The 19,114-nt window shown below is 49.2% G+C and overlaps 1 protein-coding gene across 3 annotated transcripts in view; it reads left to right on the plus strand.

Moving 5' to 3' along the window:
- Positions 1-16,661, plus strand: part of NIPAL3 (NIPA like domain containing 3) — a 49,014-nt gene extending 32,353 nt beyond the window's left edge. Inside the window, exons 7-13 of one of the 3 annotated variants that reach the window (XM_059135730.1) lie at positions 2,841-2,937; positions 4,914-5,049; positions 6,883-6,971; positions 8,606-8,669; positions 11,338-11,432; positions 13,060-13,091; positions 16,176-16,285. In XM_059135730.1, coding sequence (XP_058991713.1) covers positions 2,841-2,937; positions 4,914-5,049; positions 6,883-6,971; positions 8,606-8,669; positions 11,338-11,432; positions 13,060-13,076 — 498 coding nt within the window. In that variant the 3' untranslated portion in view covers positions 13,077-13,091; positions 16,176-16,285. Of the gene's footprint in view, positions 1-2,840; positions 2,938-4,913; positions 5,050-6,882; positions 6,972-8,605; positions 8,670-11,337; positions 11,433-13,059; positions 13,092-16,175 lie in introns of all 3 variants that reach the window. The other 2 variants (XM_059135729.1, XM_059135728.1) reach the window with 2 other exon arrangements.
- Positions 16,662-19,114: the final 2,453 nt, after the last annotated feature.

The following is a 19,114-nucleotide window of genomic DNA, read 5'->3' on the forward strand; positions in this document are numbered from 1 at the left end:
TCAGCCTCAGCGCACACCTGTGGTCCCAGGTGGGAGGGTGGTTGGCGGGGGGAGTGGAGAAACGGCTGCCGGACAGAGCCATAGAACAACCCCTTCAGAAAAAGCTTAACCCCCAGAACACAGACTTCTCTCAGGGAGCCCTGGGCTTGAATCTGTGCTGTGTGACCTCACCCAAGTCACCTACCTGGAAGCTTGGAAGCAGGTGGGAGCCACTGGACCAGAGCTGGTGGCTGGGAGACGTGAGGTGGTGTGGAAATCACGCATCCCTCAGCAGATGCCCAGTTATCCCTGTTTGTTTTCCTTCCTCGTGTCTGCGAGGCGGTGCTGCTGGAACTGAACTCAAGGCGGGTTGGCTGCCGGGGGTGCGTTAAATGGACCACAATCTGAGGAAGTGTTGAAAGCAAAGAACTTTCCTTCCTTGTCACAAGGAGACAGGAAGATCACTGTCAGAGCACTGTCTCCCCTTGGGGTTAGTGCAGGAAGCTTTTAAGCAGCGTGCTAGGGGGGCAGGGACAGAGAGCTTGGCACCTTAAGAAACTTACACATCTTCGCTCCTTCCGCACTTGGGTTTAACTGCACATGCTTAGCATGTCCGCATGCTGGTGCATACATTGTAAGTTCAAAAAAATAGCGGAAAACCCCTCCTGTAGAAGGAGATCTTGGTATTAGAAGGAGCCAGAGGGCAACTGAGGCAACTGAGGGGGCTGCCCTGCAGGCATTGATCTCCGTGTGGCTCCCGCCGTGGAGTAGCCTGCAGAATCCCTGCCCACACCTCTGCTTGGTGGGAGCTATTTGTTCTGCCAAACAGACCCATTCTTCCCCTGCATTTGTCCCTTCCCCGTCCGCCTGATGGCTTTCAATCCTCTGAACTGAGTAACTCTCTGTTGTGCCCTAACACTGGCAGCTAGAGAGATCTGGCCCCCTGCAAATTCAGTCATTGTTTTGTTGTCCGCTGGGTGCCAAACAGCGGGACGCCGGGCGGACGGTAGGGGCGCTGGCGAGCACAGCGTAGCAGAGAGAGGGGATGGCGTCCAGGCTCCCTGTCCTACACCAGACAATTATGTCACCGCATGTGTCAACTGTACTTCAGGAAAGAAAGAAAGATAGAAAAACAGGAAGGGGAGGGAGGGTGGGAGGGAGGAGAGAGACATGCTCCCAGGACTCAAGGTCACCCACACCGCCCTCTCGCAGCAGAAGGCTGAGCGCTCTTCCCAGGCTCATTTAAGCATCATGAAGAATGATTGGCAAACTGGGCACGCCCGATGGTTAGGGATGTGGATGAGTCACTCACCTGCTTGATGGTGTATTCTGCAGCGATTAAAGATAATTATGACAACTTCGTAAAATATGGGAATTGGTTTGTGGTGACTAAAAATGGCCCAGCACAAAATTATGCATTCACTATGACGACAAACAGATAAAATATGTATTCCTGGGGGTGCCTGGATGGCTCAGTCGTTAAGCGTCTGCCTTCCACTGGGGTCATGATCCCAGGATCCTGGGTTCTAGCCCCTCATGGGGCTCCCTGCCTGGCAGGAAGCCTGCTTTCCCTTCTCCCACTCCTCCTGCTTATGTTCCCTCTCTTGCTGTGTCTTTTCTCTGTCAAATAAATAAAATCTTTTTTTAAAAAAAAATATGTATTCCTGGCCACAAAGACAGGAAAATGAAAACAGCCGGGTGTTTTTTTTTTTTTTTTTTTTTTTAATGGTCTCTAATTAGGAATTTAAAAAATTTTCAAATGCGTTGGTTGTTACGATAAATAAACTTCAGTAAGAGTTTAGGGTAGGCAAATGGGACTGCGCTAAGGTCAAAGTTTGCTGCTTTTGTTTTGCTGGGCACTGGTGCTGGACTGACTTCTTGGGAAAATGTTGCCAAATGTCTGGGCCCTTGAGGAGTAGAAAGGACAGTCGTTAAGGCAAGGCGGGAACCCCACTTCACACTTGTGCATGTCTAGCAGGAAGATTCTGTTGACTGAGCGCCTCCTAAGCCCCAGGCCCTGGGCTTCCCTCCTTCAGGTGGTGTAGCCTTGTGGAAAATACACGGGGCCTGGAGGCAGACTGTCCAGGTTCAGATCCTGGCTCTGCTCTCTCATTAGCTTCAGATTGTGATCGTGCCTACTTCACAGAATCATTGTGCTGATTGAGTGAGTTTAGCATAGATACGATGTTTGGAACGGTGCCTGGTATGTTTATGAGTTCGTTAAGTATAAGCAGTGATCGTGACCCTGCAAAGGAAAAATCATTCCCGTTTCACGGATTGGGTAACTGAGGTTTAGAGAAGCTAAGTGCCTGGTCCAAGGTCACACAACTATTTTAGCAGTGGATCTGGTTTCAAACTTGGCCTCCCTGACTGCAGATGTCCTTGTCTTTCTCCCCCACGGAGCTGCACCCACTGGATCTGTGGTTAGGGGGTGGGGACGTGAATACTTACCTACTTGCCCCAGGGAGCTCATCTCCTCAGTGAGCCAGTGAACCTCTCTTTGACCGACCTTCAGGGGTCACCTGCAGAGCAGCAAAGTGGAAAGAAACCTTCCCAGCCTGATCCTGGCCATCCATGACCAGGTGTGTGTGCGTGCGGCCAGCACAGCGCCCTCAAAGCTCAGAGGTGAGCCCCTTGTCGGTGTTGCCCAAGGGGCAGAGATTGCCGCAGAGTTCATTCTGAATCCCCTCCTTTTGCATGAAGTCTGTCAGTGGTTTGGGAAATGCTGGATGTTCAGGTCCCTTTCAGTGCTGAGGGTCCATGACTCCAGCCACATCAGCCCAGTCCAGCCCACCAGCATCTCCCAGTCTTCCCTGCATCCGCGTGCACCCTGCTGACCGCCTGCTTGCTGCTTCCCATAGCTTGTGGAGATCATCCTGTTCTGCTTGCTGCTCTACTTCTACAAGGAAAAGAACGCCAACAGCATCATCGTGATTCTTCTCCTGGTGGCATTACTGGGTAAGTGGGGGTCCGGGTGGTTGACCGTGGCCACCGTCCCGTTGCACCACGAGGTCCCTGCGGTCAGGAAGCAGCTTCCGTCAGTCCTGTCAAATACCCAGAGTCCCCTACGTGCCGGGAACAGTGCTGGAAACTGGCCACGGGGGTGAACAAGACAGACGGCCCCCTGCCCTCGGGGGTTCTCCGTTCCGAAGGCAGGAATGACCAGTAAGCAAGGAGGCGAATGCATAGAAGAGAGACACGTTGGGGCCGTGAGGATCACAGTGAAGAAGAGGACAGCAGAGGGAGGGTGAGGCGGGGCGAAAAGGTCGAGGCAGACGGGCTCCAGCAACCGAGTCCTGAGGGCTTCCCCGCAAACCGGTCAGGCTAGGAACGAGTTTTGGATTCAAAAACAACTGAGTTTGCTCTCTGACTTTTTTTTCCCCCCTCTCTTCTTGGAGGGATGGGTGCCATGTGAGAGACAGCTCCTACATCAGACCGAGGCAAGGCCTGACTCCACACGGAGTCTGACACACTCACTAGGGCTGGGAAAAGGACCCGAGCTTCCAGGGAAGAGGTGGGGGGCCCCCTCTGGCTGCTTCCCAGGGGCTCTGGCCTCGGGCTGGTGACCCCTCCAGTTTAAGCCACATCGCCGTCTCAGAATAGACATAGGAGAATGCCCAGATCTCAGGGGGGAGAGCAGGGTTAAATGAGGTGGGCACAAGTGCCCAAGACATGTTGTCGGTCTTCTGTCCTTCCCACACCGAGCCCCCAGTGCAGTGACAGGCCCTCAGCCCCACAGACAGGGGACACCGTAGGACAAGGTTCCATTATTTTGGTATTTTTAAAACAGCTCTATTGAGATATAATTTACATACCGTAAAACTCACCTATTTAAAGTATACAGTATAAACAGAACCCCATAACATGTGGCTTTTTGTGACCCGTGTCTTTTACCGAGCATAGCACTTTAGATGTTTGTCCCGGGAGTAGCTAAGATCGGTGGTCCATTCCTAAGTGCTCTTGTTTCCAAAGTAGACTGAAATGTCATAGTCGCCAAATGTCCTCTCTGGAGAGTAGGGAGGCCAGAAGGTTCTAAGGTGCATTGGCCACCCTCCTCCTGCCCACTTCTCACTAACAGGGACACCCTCTTGAAAGTGCCTCTCTTAACTGGACTGCTGATGTTTGGAAATGGTCATCGAGTTTGTGGGGGGCCCAGAAGCTGCTGTGTGATGGGCTGTTAGCAGGAGAGAAAATGTGCAGAAGCCGAGAAAAACAGGAGAGCAGAGCCCTTCAGCCAGAACACTGGGCTTCGTTTGTACCTGGATGTGGGAGTGGCCGGTGGGGGGGGGGGGGGCTGACAGCAGCCATTTCTGCACCGCTGGGGAAAGCAGTGGTCTCCACGGTGAGGTGAACAGTGGTACCTCACCTGTTCTATTACGTGCATACCCTATAAGCACAGTGTTACATGAGGATCACTTTAAAATGCACAAACAGCTATATTTTGGAAAAGTACATTCATGGGCCTAGAGGCAGGATTCCAAAATATTTGGAGATCTCTGTCTAATGAAACATTTTTAAAAATACAAGTGAATGAGCGTTAGAATAAAAAATAGAGGGCGCTTGACACATCATGTGGTTTTTTTTCCCCTGTAACTGCCATAAGAAGGGTACTCCCAGGAAGTTCATGTATCCATTTAGGGATGATTTTTGACCATGGTCCAGACACAGAGAGTTAAACTCAATGCCCTTTCTTCCTGGTGTTCAGAAGTGACACTCGAAAGCATGTGGGCATTTTGCTCTCCCCACCTTGGACAGAGCACATGGATAGCGGCAACTCGTGGAAGGCGGGGGAGATCTGCTGCCTCTGGCATCCTCGCCATCCCTGGGGTGGCCCAGCCAGGGCTCCCTCCATCTTTTCTCGACACGTCCCTTGGAGTCATCAGCTCACTTGCAGGGTCTGATGCCCTCGCCTGGTCCTCATTCATCCCCTGCAGGCTCTATGACGGTGGTGACCGTGAAGGCCGTGGCCGGGATGCTCGTCTTGTCCATACAGGGGAATCTGCAGCTCGACTACCCCATCTTCTACGTGATGTTCGTGTGCATGGTGGCCACCGCTGTCTACCAGGCCGCGTGAGTTGCAAAGTCTCTCCCTGCGGGGCCTCTCCACGTTTTGGGGTCACTTCCATTTCTTGCGCCTGATTTCATTTGTTCTTGAAGCTATAGGGAAGGCAGAACATTCAGACACAGCCCGTGAGCTGAGCAAGGGTCAGCATCCACTGCAGAGAGAGGGGTCGCTGATTTGCTGAGCTGTCCCCTGAAGGGACTCTGTGCCCCTTGAAAGAAAAAGCCGGGAGTGGAGGTGTTTTTCTCTCTGCCTCAAACTGGGAGAAGGGGCAGCCTCACTTTGCCTCTGCCCCAGTGTGGGTGTCTGTTTCAAGAAGAAGCTGTGTGTGCCCGCATGAGAGACTTCTCTGTCTGCTAGGTGGAATAGCAAGTCGTCCTTTCTTGTCCTCCGGGAATCTTCTCCAGAGCATCATTTCTGTCTCAGAAGCAGTGGTCCTGAGGGTGGGCCTGAGCCTTGTTCCCATCTGAGACCAGGTGATCTGCAGAGGGCCCAGGAAGGCCTGGGATGGCCCTGCTGGGGACAGGAGGGTGAACGGCACAGGGCTCAGTGTGGCATATGAGGCTGATGGATCCTGGGTGGGGCAGGCCCGGGCCCCTGGTGGCTGGGCTCGCCATCCCCCAGCGGTGGCCTGGAGCAGTTGTTAGAGTGACCGCTGCCTTGGGGCTCCAAGGGAAGCCCCTCACACACACTCTATTTCACGTGAACTTAAATTCATTGGATCCCCCCACCGAACCCCTTTGAAGCAGATGATCCCATCCTCATTTTGCTTTTGAGCAACCAAAGGGGCAAGGCTGAGATGTGAACCCCGGCATCGGGCTCCGCATCCCACACCCCTCGCAGCTCCAATCCAGGCCTCTGCCGCAGCTTCTCTGGGATCGGATTCCGTGTCCACAACTGAGAATAACAGCAAACCCTCCTCAGAAGGAGCACGAAGCTCTCCGTGCCGTCCCCAGGACGACCTCCTGAAAATCTCAGCCCCTTTTATGATTATAATCGATTATTACTGTCCCGAGTCCTACTGCAGAGATTCTGGTCATTACCCCTGAGCCCACCCCGCCCCAGGCTCCATGCTGAGCACTCCAGAGTTACAGAGGAGAACCTAGTGCCCCCCACCCCTGCAGGGGAAGCTTCTCACTCACCCAGCCAGCACACAGCTGCACAGTCGCAGAGCCACACAGCCACCGAGGGCCTCCTGTGTGCCAGACCTTCTGCCACCGAGGCAAGAGCAACAGCCACTGTCCTTGGAGGCACTGCCAGCCCTGGGGTGGACGAGTGCAGTCGAGTGGGACAATATGAACAGCTACCACCCAGAGAACGGACAAAGAATAGATTCCAGAATGAGGGAGTGTCGATCCTAGATGGAGAGAGGAGGAATGAGTCTAATTTCCTCTCTCTCTTTTTCCCACCTTTATTGCAGTAAGCATGTTATTTTTTTATTGAGCAGAAAATGTGCTTTAAAAAAATATTGACAACAACAGGCAGAATCGCAATAAGTGCCACGGGAGTTTCTTGGACTGTTCATGGGAACAGGATGGCCCATTGTAGGGGTGCGTGGGGATGTAGGGGACACTGACGTGAGGAGAGGGGTATTTCCAGTGGGTGAGAACCATGTGGCCAGAAGTGCATACCTGGGAAGGCGTGGCCCCCTTGGGGAATGGCGGTGGACCTCAAGCTGTGTGACAAGTGGGAGCGAAGCGTGGACCACAGCCCCAGAGATGCACCTGCATGGCATCTTTCTTTCATGTGTTGTCTTCATATTTCAAGCTAAGCCTGCTGTCACCAGCTGCCACCTCAGCCTTTCTAATGTGCCCACTGACCAGCGTGCTCTTGTGTTGAAGGTTTTTAAGTCAAGCCTCGCAGATGTACGACTCCTCTTTGATTGCCAGCGTGGGCTACATTCTGTCCACTACCATTGCCATCACGGCAGGTAAGGGCGGTGACTGCTGGATTTCCGTCTCTTACCTTAGCAGCAGCGACGTTACCCCAGTGTCGAGGGATGAGGCTCCGCCTCTGGCAAAGGGCCAATTCTACTGACATGTTCTACCTGTTAGAGTTGCGTATAGTTTCATGGAGAAAGTGCAAGATTTCGAGCCAGAGAGACCTGGGTCCCAGAACAGACACAGAGCTGTGTGGCTCTGGGAAAGTCACTTAGCCTCTCTGAGCCTCAGTTCCAGATTCATAAAATGGGAATAATAACACTCACCTCCCAGAATTGGAATATGTACAATATGTACTCAGTAGAGCGTGCATAAGGTTTCTTTAACAATTTTTGCCATCATCTTCTAGCTCCTCTACATGACCCCAGATTTCTTTCTATAATTTCGAGAGGTTATGACCGTATGAACATCTGTGATAGAACAGGTGGTGGGTAACCTGTCATCATTCTTATAGTTCCCTTTTCATCCTTAGGTGGCTTCCGAGGCTGCAAGCATATCAGATTGTGTTTGTTTTTAAGGGGCAGTAAAGGCGATAATCTTCAAAGTGAAAAGACCAGTAAGGGCCAGTGTGCCTCCCTTTGAGCAAAGCTTGGCCATAAGGCTGTGTGTTTCGCACTTTAGACCAGCGCTGCTCAAATCCTGCCCGTAGAGGTGGGAGCAGGGTAGGCACACGCCCACTGGGGCCTGTGTGATGAGCAGACCTGGGGATCCAGTGGGATGTCAGCCCAGAGCAGTCAGAAAGTGAACCCAATGTGAAGATATAAGTCCTGGTCAAGAACTTGGGTCTGGGCAAGGTTGAAAGGAATAGCCAATAGCATGAAGCAGTCAGAAGCTTGCGGGGATGGGGAGTGGGAGCCCAGAGATACAGCCAGAAGCCCATGGAGGTGAAAGGAGTCCAGACAGAGGCTGCTCGGGGGCGGATGAGGGTGGCAAGCCCATGTTACTGACACCTCCTGGGAGGGGGCTGCAGGCCTGCCGTCTGCTGGCCATGTGAGGTCAGAAGGCTCTGAGCTTAACTTGAAGCCTTGTTTTTCCATCCTGAGAAAGACCAGAGAGTGGCGCTTAGGTGGCCCTGTTGGTTAAGTGTCGGACTCTTGGTATCAACTCGGATCATGATCTCAGGGTTGTGGGATCGAGCCCTGCCTTGGGCTCCCCACTCAGTGCCATGTCTGCTTGGGATTCTCTCTCTCTCCCACTGCCCCCACTCCTCCCTTCCTCCCCGCCCCCTCTGATAAATAAATCTTAAAAAAAAAATGGGTGAAGAGGGTGTTAAAAACTGTAAAAATGATCTACAGTTTCATTCTTAATATGTTTCATTGGGGGAGGCTGGGCGCAGGGTCCGTGCGAACTCTATACCCTTTTTGTGAGTCTAATGTTAACTCAAAATAAAAAGTTAAGAAAAAAAGATGGCGATAAGAGGGACGTTGGAGGAGAAAGAGAAGACAATCTGTCCCCCCCAAAAAGGACTTTTATTCTACTCTTCTGACACGTACCCTGCTGGTCATCAGGCTCCTGACCACTTCGGTTTCCTGCAGGGAAGAGAGCTTAGCCAAATCCTAGACAGACAGGCAAGAAGGTGATTTGAAAACAGCTCACCCATGTTTGCCACTTTCTGCCTCTGCAGGCGCAGTGTTTTACCTGGACTTCATCGGGGAGGACGTACTGCACATCTGCATGTTTGCACTGGGGTGAGTCCCTGCTCCGTGGCCCTGGGGCAGCTCACCTGTCTGGCCCGCTATTGCCTCTGCCTTTCACACAATCCTCTAGAGCCCAGGGAGCAGCCAGAATTCAGAGCTTTGTCCCCCAGAGATGAGTGAGCATTTTACTCCCCAAAGGGCTTTATCTCCTTCCCCCTTCTCTTATTTTGGGCTTTAATCTCCTTGTCATAGTTTCTAGACTATCCCTCTTAGACCCATGAAAAGACTCTCAGCCTCACCCCAGATCACAGAAATGCATTTTGAAGCCACAGGAGATGCCATGATGTTGCAAAACCCAGAAAGACTGAGGGTGTCCATGTCGGCCAGAGAATGAAGAGACCAGCTCTGTGCCACAGCGAGGGGATCTCTGATGCCAGAGGACAATCTGGCAGGACCACTAAAAATTATAAATGAGCAATGTTTGATGCAACATTCCAAATGGGACACAAAGGTGCATGTATGAGGCTGTTTATTAATTTTAAAATTAATTGTATAAGTAAATAATTGAAAGTAGACTAAATGCCCAACAGTAGAATACAGGTTAAATAAATTGCAGTATTCCCATAAAATAAAGTACCATGCTGCCATTTTGAAAAATTGAGGCCAGTCTATAGATATTGACATAGAACCATGTCTAGGATGCATTAATGGAAAAAGTTACATTTTTTAAAAGATTTTATTCTATTTTTTATTTATTTGACAGTCAGAGATCACAAGCAGGCAGAGAGGCAGGCAGAGAGAGAGAGAAGGGAAACAGGTTCCCTGCCGAGCAGAGAGCCCAATGCGGGACTCCATCCCAGGACCCTGGGATCATGACCTGAGCCGAAGGCAGAGGCTTTAACCCACTGAGCCACCCAGGTGCCCCAAAAAGTTACACTTTTTTGAATGTATGGTCTATCCTATGATCTAGCAGTTCCACATCTAGATACATACCCAAAAGAAATGAGTACATATATTGACAAAATGACTTGTACCTAAATATTTATAGTAACTGTATTTGTCATATCCTCAAATTGTTTACAACCCAAATGTTTATCAATGGAGAGAGTGAAAAACAAATGATACAGTATATTCAGGCAATGAGTTCAGTATAACAATTAAAAATTATGAACTAGGGTGGCTCGGTGGGAAAAGCCTCTGCTTTCGACTCAGGTCACGGTCTCAGGGTCCTGGGATCAAGCCCCACATCAGGCTCTCTGCTTATCAGGGAGCCTGCTTCCCCCCCCCCCCCCTCTCTCTCTGCCTGCCTCTCTGCCTACTTGTGATTTCTCTCTCTCTGTCAAATAAATAAATAAAATCTTAAAAAAAATAATGAACTACTAATACATACAGTTAAGTGAATGAACCTTAAAAATATTTATAAGGGAAAGAAACAAGATAGAGTACACACTGTATGATTTAACTTTTAAGAAGTTCAAGGACAAAATGGGGCACCTGGGTGGCTCAGTCAGTTAAGCATCCAACTCATGGTTTCAGCTCCCTGGAATCGAGCCCCACATCAGGCTCCACACTCAGTGTGGACTCTGCATCAGATTCTCCCCCTCTCCTTCTGCCCCTCCCACCCCATCTAAATAGATAACTCTTTTAAAAAATTTCTTTAAAAAGTTCAAGAACAGGCAAATCAAGTATCAGATGATAGTAGCCAGTGGCTTCCTGTGTTTTAGCATGGATTGGGAGAGGTACAAGGAAACTTTCTGGGGTGGAGGGGATGGAAATCTCTTCTCTGTTGACCTGTGTGGTAATTGCAAGAGGTACACACAGGTAAAATTCTTCAAGCACTACATTTAGCGTTTGTGCATTTTACTGCGTGTGAATTTCACCTTGGTTTTTAGAAAATGCACTTATTTAAGCTCTAGGGAAAGGGGGGGGGAAGACTCTAGAAGAATCTCCCCCTATCTGAGGACATAGGACCATGGGGAATTCAGGGACTTTTAACTACTGCTTTTTCTCCTCCTGTATTGATTGAATTTAGGCCATAAAGAACTTTCTTTCTGGTGCCTGGGTGGCTTAGTTGGTTAAGTAGCTGCCTTCGGCTCAGGTCATGATCTCAGGGTCCTGGGATCGAGTCCCATATTGGGTTCTCTGCTTAGCAGAGAGCCTGCTTCTCCCTCTCCCCCTGCTGCCTGTGCTCTCTATCCCTCTGTCAAATAAATAATAAAATCTTTTTTTAAAAAAGAATTTTTTTAATTAAAAAAATATGTTTTTTTAAGGCGAGGTTCTAAGATACAGGTGAAATGGAAGTAAAGGAGCTTTGCTCCGGATTGTCTAATTTATTGTCTAATTTATTATGTCTATTATTATATATATTATATATGTAATTATTATTATTGTCTAATTTGTTGTCTAATTTATTATATATAATATATAATATATTGTCTAATTTATTGTCTAATTTATTATGGGAGCTTTGCCCTGGATTGTCTAATTTATTCTGATGAATGCAGTGTGGCCTGCAAGGCATGGGAGGCTTTTCTTTATCCCGTGTCTGCTCCCTGCCCATCTCAAGCCCCAAGGCCTCCCAGGGCTCCTCGGCAGTGAGCCCCCCTCTGCGGCCTGCAGCCCTCTTTTTCCATTTTTCCCACTACCCGGGGTTAGAAAGCGAGCCCTCCTGCCCTCACCCTGGCCTTTATTCTCTCCCTCCCTTATCCCTGTTCCTTAGGTGCCTCATTGCATTCTTGGGCGTCTTCTTAATCACACGTAATCGGAAGAAGGCCATTCCATTTGAGCCCTACATTTCCATGGATGCCATGCCAGGTAATGTTGAAACCCCGAGTGTCCCTCTGGCCAGCCCGCCCATATAGAATGACTGCTACTTCCTGTTTAAAGCGACAACCAGCCGCTGGGTTCGGTACAGGGAAGGTGTGCTGTGCCGTTACGGTGTGACCGTCTCTCTCTCTCTCTCTCTCTCTCTCTCTCTCTCCCTCTCTCTTTTTTAAATCTCTCTGTGCCAAATAGGCAATGGTGGAGGCACCTCGGTTGGTTTTGAGCCCATCTTGCCAGTTCCTGTGTTTATTTTGGGATCTCTTTAAAGACAGGTCCGATTCACACTGGGTATACTTGTGATCTGTACCTCAGGCTTCGTGCCTGCAGGAGGGAAAAAAAAAAAAATCCACTCATCAAAATGGAATGGAATAACCAGAGAGGGGAAGGAAAATAGGATGAATGAAATTCAGAGACTATCTCCTCACTTCTTAGGTGGCACCAGAGCACAGATTGTTCTGGAAAGCCTAATTTCCCAAGGAGCTGGGGGCTCACACCAAGAAGCCCAAGCTCAAATGCCTTTGGCTGATGACAGTAACAAAGGTGTGACTCTGCGGGGCGCCTGGGTGGCTCAGTAGGTTAAGCCGCTGCCTTCGGCTCAGGTCATGATCTCAGGGTCCTGGGATCGAGTCCCGCATCAGGCTCTCTGCTCAGCAGGGGGCCTGCTTCCTCCTCTCTCTCTCTGCCTGCCTCTCTGCCTACTTGTGATCTCTCTCTCTGTCAAATAAATAAATAAATAAATAAATAAATAAATAAATTAAAGGTGTGACTCTGCAGAGAATGGCACAGAAGGGAGTAGGGAAGTCTGTGGAGAACCAGAGAGTGCCTGCCCTGCCCACAGGGACCCACATTAGGAAGGTTCATCCAGGTGTGCTGAGCTCAGTTCTGTGGGTTGCCAGTGACCACTAGCTTCCACTTTCAGTCAGAATTTTTATTTTAGGTGTAAAGATGGAACTTTCCAGGGGCGCCTGGGTAGCTCAGTGGGTTAAAGCCTCTGCCTTTGGCTCAGGTCATGATCCCAGGGTCCTGGGATCGAGCCCTGCATCAGGCTCTCTGCTCGGCAAGGAGCCTGCCTACCCCTCTCTCTCTGCCTGTCTCTCTACCTACTTGTGATCTCTGTCTGTCAAATAAATAAATAAAATCTTTAAAAAAAAAAAAAAAAGATGGAACTCTCCAGAACATAAGCCCCACCCTTCATGAAGACACCCTAATGAGCAAACTGTAAGCCCACGGACGGCATACAGTACTGCTGATTAAAGTACTCTGGGATACCAGTGTGTTCTCAGAGCCAACTGAGGTACCCCGACTTTAAACGGCCCCAAGGTGTATGTGTCTACTTTTATATAATTTCCTCATCCTTTGCTCTCAAGCTGTCGTCTGTCCTTCATGCTCTTACCAGCCCGCCTGTGTATAGCATTTGCGGGTCAAAAGTCTCATTTGACCCCACTGTTTGAACTGTACGTAAAATTAGTATAAACAAGCTTTGAATCGGGGCCTTACACTTTCTCCTAGGAGTTAAGTGCATGAGCTTTAGTGCATGGACTTTTAAAACATCTAATCGGGCTGCTCAGATGCCTTTTTTTTTGCTTACTTCCTTGTTTCTCGGCTGTGTCCCCGATAGATGAGGGCGCTGGATAGCTGAATTCCAGATAGGTGAGGTGTCAACTCTGTGTGTGCAAGTGTGTGTATCTGTGTGTTGGTGTGTTTACAAATTGTGTATGTGTATATATCTAAGTATTTGTGTATGCATTTATACAGACGTATCTGCTAGTGGAAAATAGAAGGTAACCTAAGGTAACCTTAGATACCAACATTCTGTGGTCTGTTCGTGGATGTGGCTCTGGGCTCCTCTTTGTACCTTGTGATGGGTGGGAGGTTAGATCTTGACCAAGGGAGACCCCACCCTGGTGCTGTAGCATGTCAGGACACTTGGGGGTAGAGACGTATTCTCTTCAGTGAAAAGCGTGGGCTTGGAGTCCAGGTGGCCTGGATTCAAATCCCAGCTCTACCACCCACCCGTGGTGTGACCTTGGGCATGTCCTTGGACCTCCCAAGACCTCCGACCCTCACTTGTGAATTGGGATTCCCTCTTTCAGGGTAGTGGGATAATATGTTAAAGGCCCCTTGCACAGTGTTTGGGACTTGGTAGATGCCTGGTTAAATTTGATTTCACGTCCCTTTTGCTTAAAAAAAAAAAAAAATCCTTGAAAATTTCAGACACTTGTTTGACCTGATGCCAGGTAGAACATGAAAAATAAAACTGTTTAAAAAAGGGAGGGGGGGGGCACCTGGCTGGTTTAGTCGAAAGAGAAAGAGCCTAAGAGCATCCGTGTCGGATCCCAGCTCTGACTTGGGGTCATGAGTTCGGGCCCCACATTAGGTGCAGAGATTACTTAAATAAATTTTATTTTAAACTTTAGAAATAAATTAATTAACTAATTAAATTTAAAAAAAAAAAAACGATTCAACAGATTGTCTCCTAGCTACTCGGTTTCCCTGGTCAGCATTAGAACCTTGCTTTTGGGGGCGCCTGGGTGGCTCAGTGGGTTAAGCCGCTGCCTTCGGCTCAGGTCATGGTCTCGGGGTCCTGGGATCGAGCCCCGCATCGGGCTCTCTGCTCAGCAGGGAGCCTGCTTCCTCCTCTCTCTCTGCCTGCCTCTCTGCCTGCTTGTGATCTCTCTCTGTCAAATAAATAAATAAAAAATCTTTAAAAAAAAAAAAAAGAACCTTGCTTTTGGTCCATCTAGATCAACAGCTTCAGAGCAGACAGTAGCTACAGTTCAAGAGGCGTTTAGTTCTCCAAAAAATGTGCTGCAGGTCACAATTTAGAGAGGATTTAAGTAATTCTAGCACGTGAAAGACTTCTAAAAAATGAGAAAAGATAAAGCTGTCCCTATGAGCTGAGAGCTGGCCTAGCTGTCCCAGCTGGGCCTCAGTGTCCCTGGCTGGCAAAAAGCAGCTTCCCAGAACTTCAGCGTCAGACAGGGGCACTCCAACCATGATAGACCAGATACAAACAGGGCCACTCCATTGTCATGTATGAATGCAGATGAAACGTGACCGTTGACCAAACCACGGGGGACTGGCACCTCTTTACCAAGTACAGCTTGAGCCTACACGGCCTTCTCTCCATCTAGATAAGAATTATTAAGATTCCCAGTTACTAAACTGGTCCCACTTCCCGACAGCATCTAATCCAAAGCCTAGCCCAGCTTCCTTAAACCCTCTCCCAAATTGCCTAACACAAATCCCGACTTTTCTAACACCCTCCTACTGAGGCATCCCACAGTTCCCCACGGTGGACAACTCTCTCATGGCAATGAATGATAAAGCCACATCTGTTAGACTCTAGGCGTAATCCTGGTGCTCTTTGGCTGAGGAACTATGAAAAAAAATCCAGGAGCTAAACTGTGCCTGGTAAGTCAACAGGCACCCCTCAACTTCTCCCAAGCGCGCCCCCATCCCAAAATCCAAACCACAGATGTAGACCGTACCCGTCCGATGCTCTTTAGCTAAGGCTAGTGCTGTGTGAAAGCATAGAGTCTCCCCAGGCCACTCATGGAGTCACAAGGCCATGGTCTGTGGTGTCCGATCTCAGTTCTGTGATTTTCGGCAATTAACCTCACCATTCAGAATCCGTTTTCTTACCCAGACGATGAGGATGGGATCTGGGGGGCATTCGGTGGAAGCTCCTAGGAAGGCCATACAGCATTCCAGCTGAGCGTGGTCCTCAGCGTTCAAACCACCTGAGTTTGAATCCCAGCCCGGCCACTTGCCATCTTGATGACCTCAAGCAAGGTACCTGACCTCCAAGTGCCTCATTTTCCTTATCAGTAGTTATGAGGATCAGAAGAGAGAAAACTTATCAGCTGGTTAGAGTGGGGTCTGTCCCCAACTCAACACTCGGTACCTGTTAGCTATTCTCACGCTTGCTGTTGGTACCATCCTGATCTAAACCCTCAGCTCAGAGCCTGGGCAGAGGGAATAGTCTAGCACCTGCTGTTATCATCATAGTTTCACGGAGGACACTTGGCGTTCAGTTTCATAGGACAGCCTGGGGGTAAGAGAATTTGAAATCTCCATTCCCTGCCAAGAAGAGAGCTGGCCTCCAAGCCCAGGGCCCACGTGCAGGAGGATTTGCCGAGTAAGACTAACGGAATTAATGATTCAAGTCTTTGTTCTCGACTGTAAGTAGACATCCAGCGTCCACACGTGCTCAAAAGCAGCAGGCTGTATCATACCTCCCCTCTCTGCAGATCAGCGATGTTCAGTGTGAAAGGTCAGATCTCGTTCTCTCTGAGTGTCACGATGCATTGTGTCCCCACCAGGTGCCCGTGACATGGAAGTTACCCTCTTCCCTCCAGGGGATAATGATCCTGGTTTAATTCGGTAGTAAAGTATTGGCATCTACCAGGTTCGAAGCACAGTGCTGGTCGTGCTTCTCCTGGGACCCAAGCACACATTCCCGCCTCATTCTAGACCAACCCGGGCTTCTCTTGACAGGGACTGGTCCGTGTGCCTGTTTCCTGAAGATTCGTCCCTGTTGCTTGGCAACCATAATATTTCTAGCATACATTTATGGTTGCTCTTTTTTTAATCTAAAGCATTCAGGAGCTTGGCAAGGCACGTGATTAGCACCCGAGCCCTGTAATCAGACCGTGGTAGGGTAGAGGGAGATGCAGCATCCTTGGGCCCCCTTGCCGCATAATGATTTGGAGAACATGGATTTCATTTCAGGTATGCAAAACATGCATGACAAGGGAATGACAGTTCAGCCTGACCTCAAAGCTTCTTTTTCCTATGGGGCCCTGGAAAACAACGACAACGTTTCAGAGATCTACGCTCCCGCCACGCTGCCCGTCATGCAAGAGGAACACAGCTCCGGGGGTGCCTCTGGGGTGCCCTACCGAGTCCTGGAACACACCAAGAAGGAATGAGCCCGCCTTGAAGGAGACTGCACTTCCCTCCATTTATAACTGCTCTCAAGTCAGGCCGACAGTGAGCAGTTCGACCCTGAATTCTAAAGTTTGCCTTTCAAGTTCTTATTTTTTTTTTAAACAGAGAACTCTCTAAAAGGGGATCTCGGAGACCCTTTGTCTCTGGCAAAGAATATATTATCTTAGTCTCAGAGGTTTCAGATGACCGGGTGGGGGGTGGGGATGGGGATGAAACCTGTATTCCCCCTTTCCCGGGGTCGGAGGGAGTGCAGAGTTCAGACTCTGCCTGGTTCATGATCCCCAAGGATGGTAACTGAGCTTCCTCTGGCAGTGACCAAAGATTGCCGCGTTCCTCGGGGCTAAAGCAAGGCAGACATTCCGTTCTCACTTGCCACATCCCGTGAAAGGCTAGAGACCTCAGAATCTAATCTTCCCTTGCCTGATCCTCCCCATCTCACTCATCATTCCACATTTCCACTAACATCTGTGCTGTCATCCCGAAGCATAGTAAGGCCAGCCCTGGGAACATCCTATCATTCACCTGTAGAAAATACACTTCGGCCTTCCAGTGGTCTGTGCCCTTCCGGAGAAAACATGCTTGGTGTGTTTGTATCAGATCTGCTCTGAAAACTAATTTGGTTTTGGTTCTGTGAACTATGTAATTGCTTTCCTCCTCCCCACCCGCCGCCCCGGGTTAAGAGTTAAGAGAAGGCACGAAATAAGGACAGGAGCAGGGGTAACGATGCGTTAGCCCACAAAGGAAGAAAAATCCCTTTTCATCCTACAAAAAGTGAATGTGCCACTTACAAAAGGATAGGCAGAAAATCTGGCTGTTTCATGGGTGTGTTCCTGCCCACCAGTGCCCGCTGGGAGGCTTGGGAGTGCTTACTGCAGACAGCCTCCATCCTCTCTCCATCAAACCAAACTTGAATTACTGGTTCATTTCCTTGGAATTGACCGAGACCCTTTAGGTCGCACCATGTGCGTATGTCTGGGAAAGCGGGCATTCTTGGTAAGGGATTGCTGCTTTCTTTCTGGCTACATCCATAACTATCTTCTCCTGGACTGACTATAGACTTCTGAGAATGCCAGAAGGGTTTGCGGACTTGAGCATAACGATCCCCTAGGGAGTGTGTTTAAAATGCAGATTCCTACACCCCTACACCCATTCCTCCGTGGGAATGACAGAGAGGAAAAAGAGTCCACATTCTTAACGGACAGCAGGGTCATTCTGATGCAGGCGATCCAAGGAGCACACACCTTGAAATTGAGAGAGACGGGCTGTGAAAACCTGGGGCGCCACACCCCTCCTGGAAAGTTGTTATTACCCTAACTTGTTTCCTGTCCAGGGCTCCTTTAGCAGGTCAAATAATTCCCATAGGATCCGAGGCATTTATCCATCTCATGATTACTACTTCGAACGACCCTTACTGTTTCCCTAGGCACTCTTTAACTAATAGGCGAGATAACAGTGTTAATAGACCAGTGTTGATAGATCATTAACCTTTATGGATTGTGCTTCATACCGATTTACTACCTTGACTTTGAAAACTGGCATCTGTTGCTTGTGATAACCATTTCGGTATTGTGTCTGACATGCCTAAGAAGGCAGCAGACAATGACCTTTTTTCTTCAGGATACATGTCCACTCAGTTCAACAATATTTGTGACGCATTTGCTGTGCTTTACTGAGCATTTGGATGGGGGCGCCTGGGTGGCTCAGTTGGTTAAGTGTCTGCCTTTGGCTCAGTCCCCTGTCAGGCTCCCTGCTCAGTGGGGAGTCTGCTACTCCCTCTCTCTCTGCCCCCCTCTCCACTCTTGTGTGTGATCTCTCTCTCTCTCTCTCTCGCTCGCTCTCGCTCTTTCAAGTGAATGGGTAAAATCTTTTAAAAAACTAAATAAATAAGCATTTGGATGGTGAGGGCTACAAAGAATAGCCGTGGTCTCTGCCCTGCAGACCCGCAATGGAAGATACAACAGGGAGGGTAGGGGGGTGGGCACAGAGCAACCATGGCCCACAGAAAAAGGATGGTTAAGGAAGCCCTGCTAAAGGTCAGGCCCAAGCCCAGAGCAGGTTATTCAGAACCCAAGATGATTTTGGGGGCACCTGGCTGGCTCATTCGGTTGGGCATGTGACTCTTAATCTCTGGGTCATGAGTTCAAACCCCATGTGTGGTATAGATTTAAAATATTAAATCTAGGGCGCCTGGGTGGCTCAGTGGGTTAAGCCGCTGCCTTCGGCTCAGGTCATGATCTCAGGGTCCTGGGATCGAGTCCCGCATCGGGCTCTCTGCTCAGCAGGGAGCCTGCTTCCTCCTCTCTCTCTGCCTGCCTCTCTGCCTACTTGTGATCTCTCTCTGTCAAATAAATAAATAAAATCTTTAAAAAAAAAAAAAAAAAAAAAAATATTAAATCTAAATTTAAATAGTTAATTTTCTAAATTTAAAATACTTAAAAATGTTTTAAATTTTTTAATTAATTAATTAAAAAACAAAAAGAACTGGTGATGATTCGGGCTTTGCTCATCAATGGGGCAAATCTTGCAAAGATGTGAGTAGGGTGACCACCTCCCTCTGCCCCCATCAGAGGGGCCAGCATTTGCAAAAGGGCAGAGATGGGGAGTGGGTGTTGGCAAAGAAAAGAGAGATAGAGAGGATGGTGGGAGATAAGCTGGAAAGATAAGCAGTGGATGCTCATGGAGGCCTCGAATGCCAGCCAGAGGAGATCAAGGTGTATCTC

The sequence above is a fragment of the Mustela lutreola genome, chromosome 10 (assembly GCF_030435805.1).
Source record: "Mustela lutreola isolate mMusLut2 chromosome 10, mMusLut2.pri, whole genome shotgun sequence".
Classification (NCBI taxonomy): domain Eukaryota; kingdom Metazoa; phylum Chordata; class Mammalia; order Carnivora; family Mustelidae; genus Mustela; species Mustela lutreola.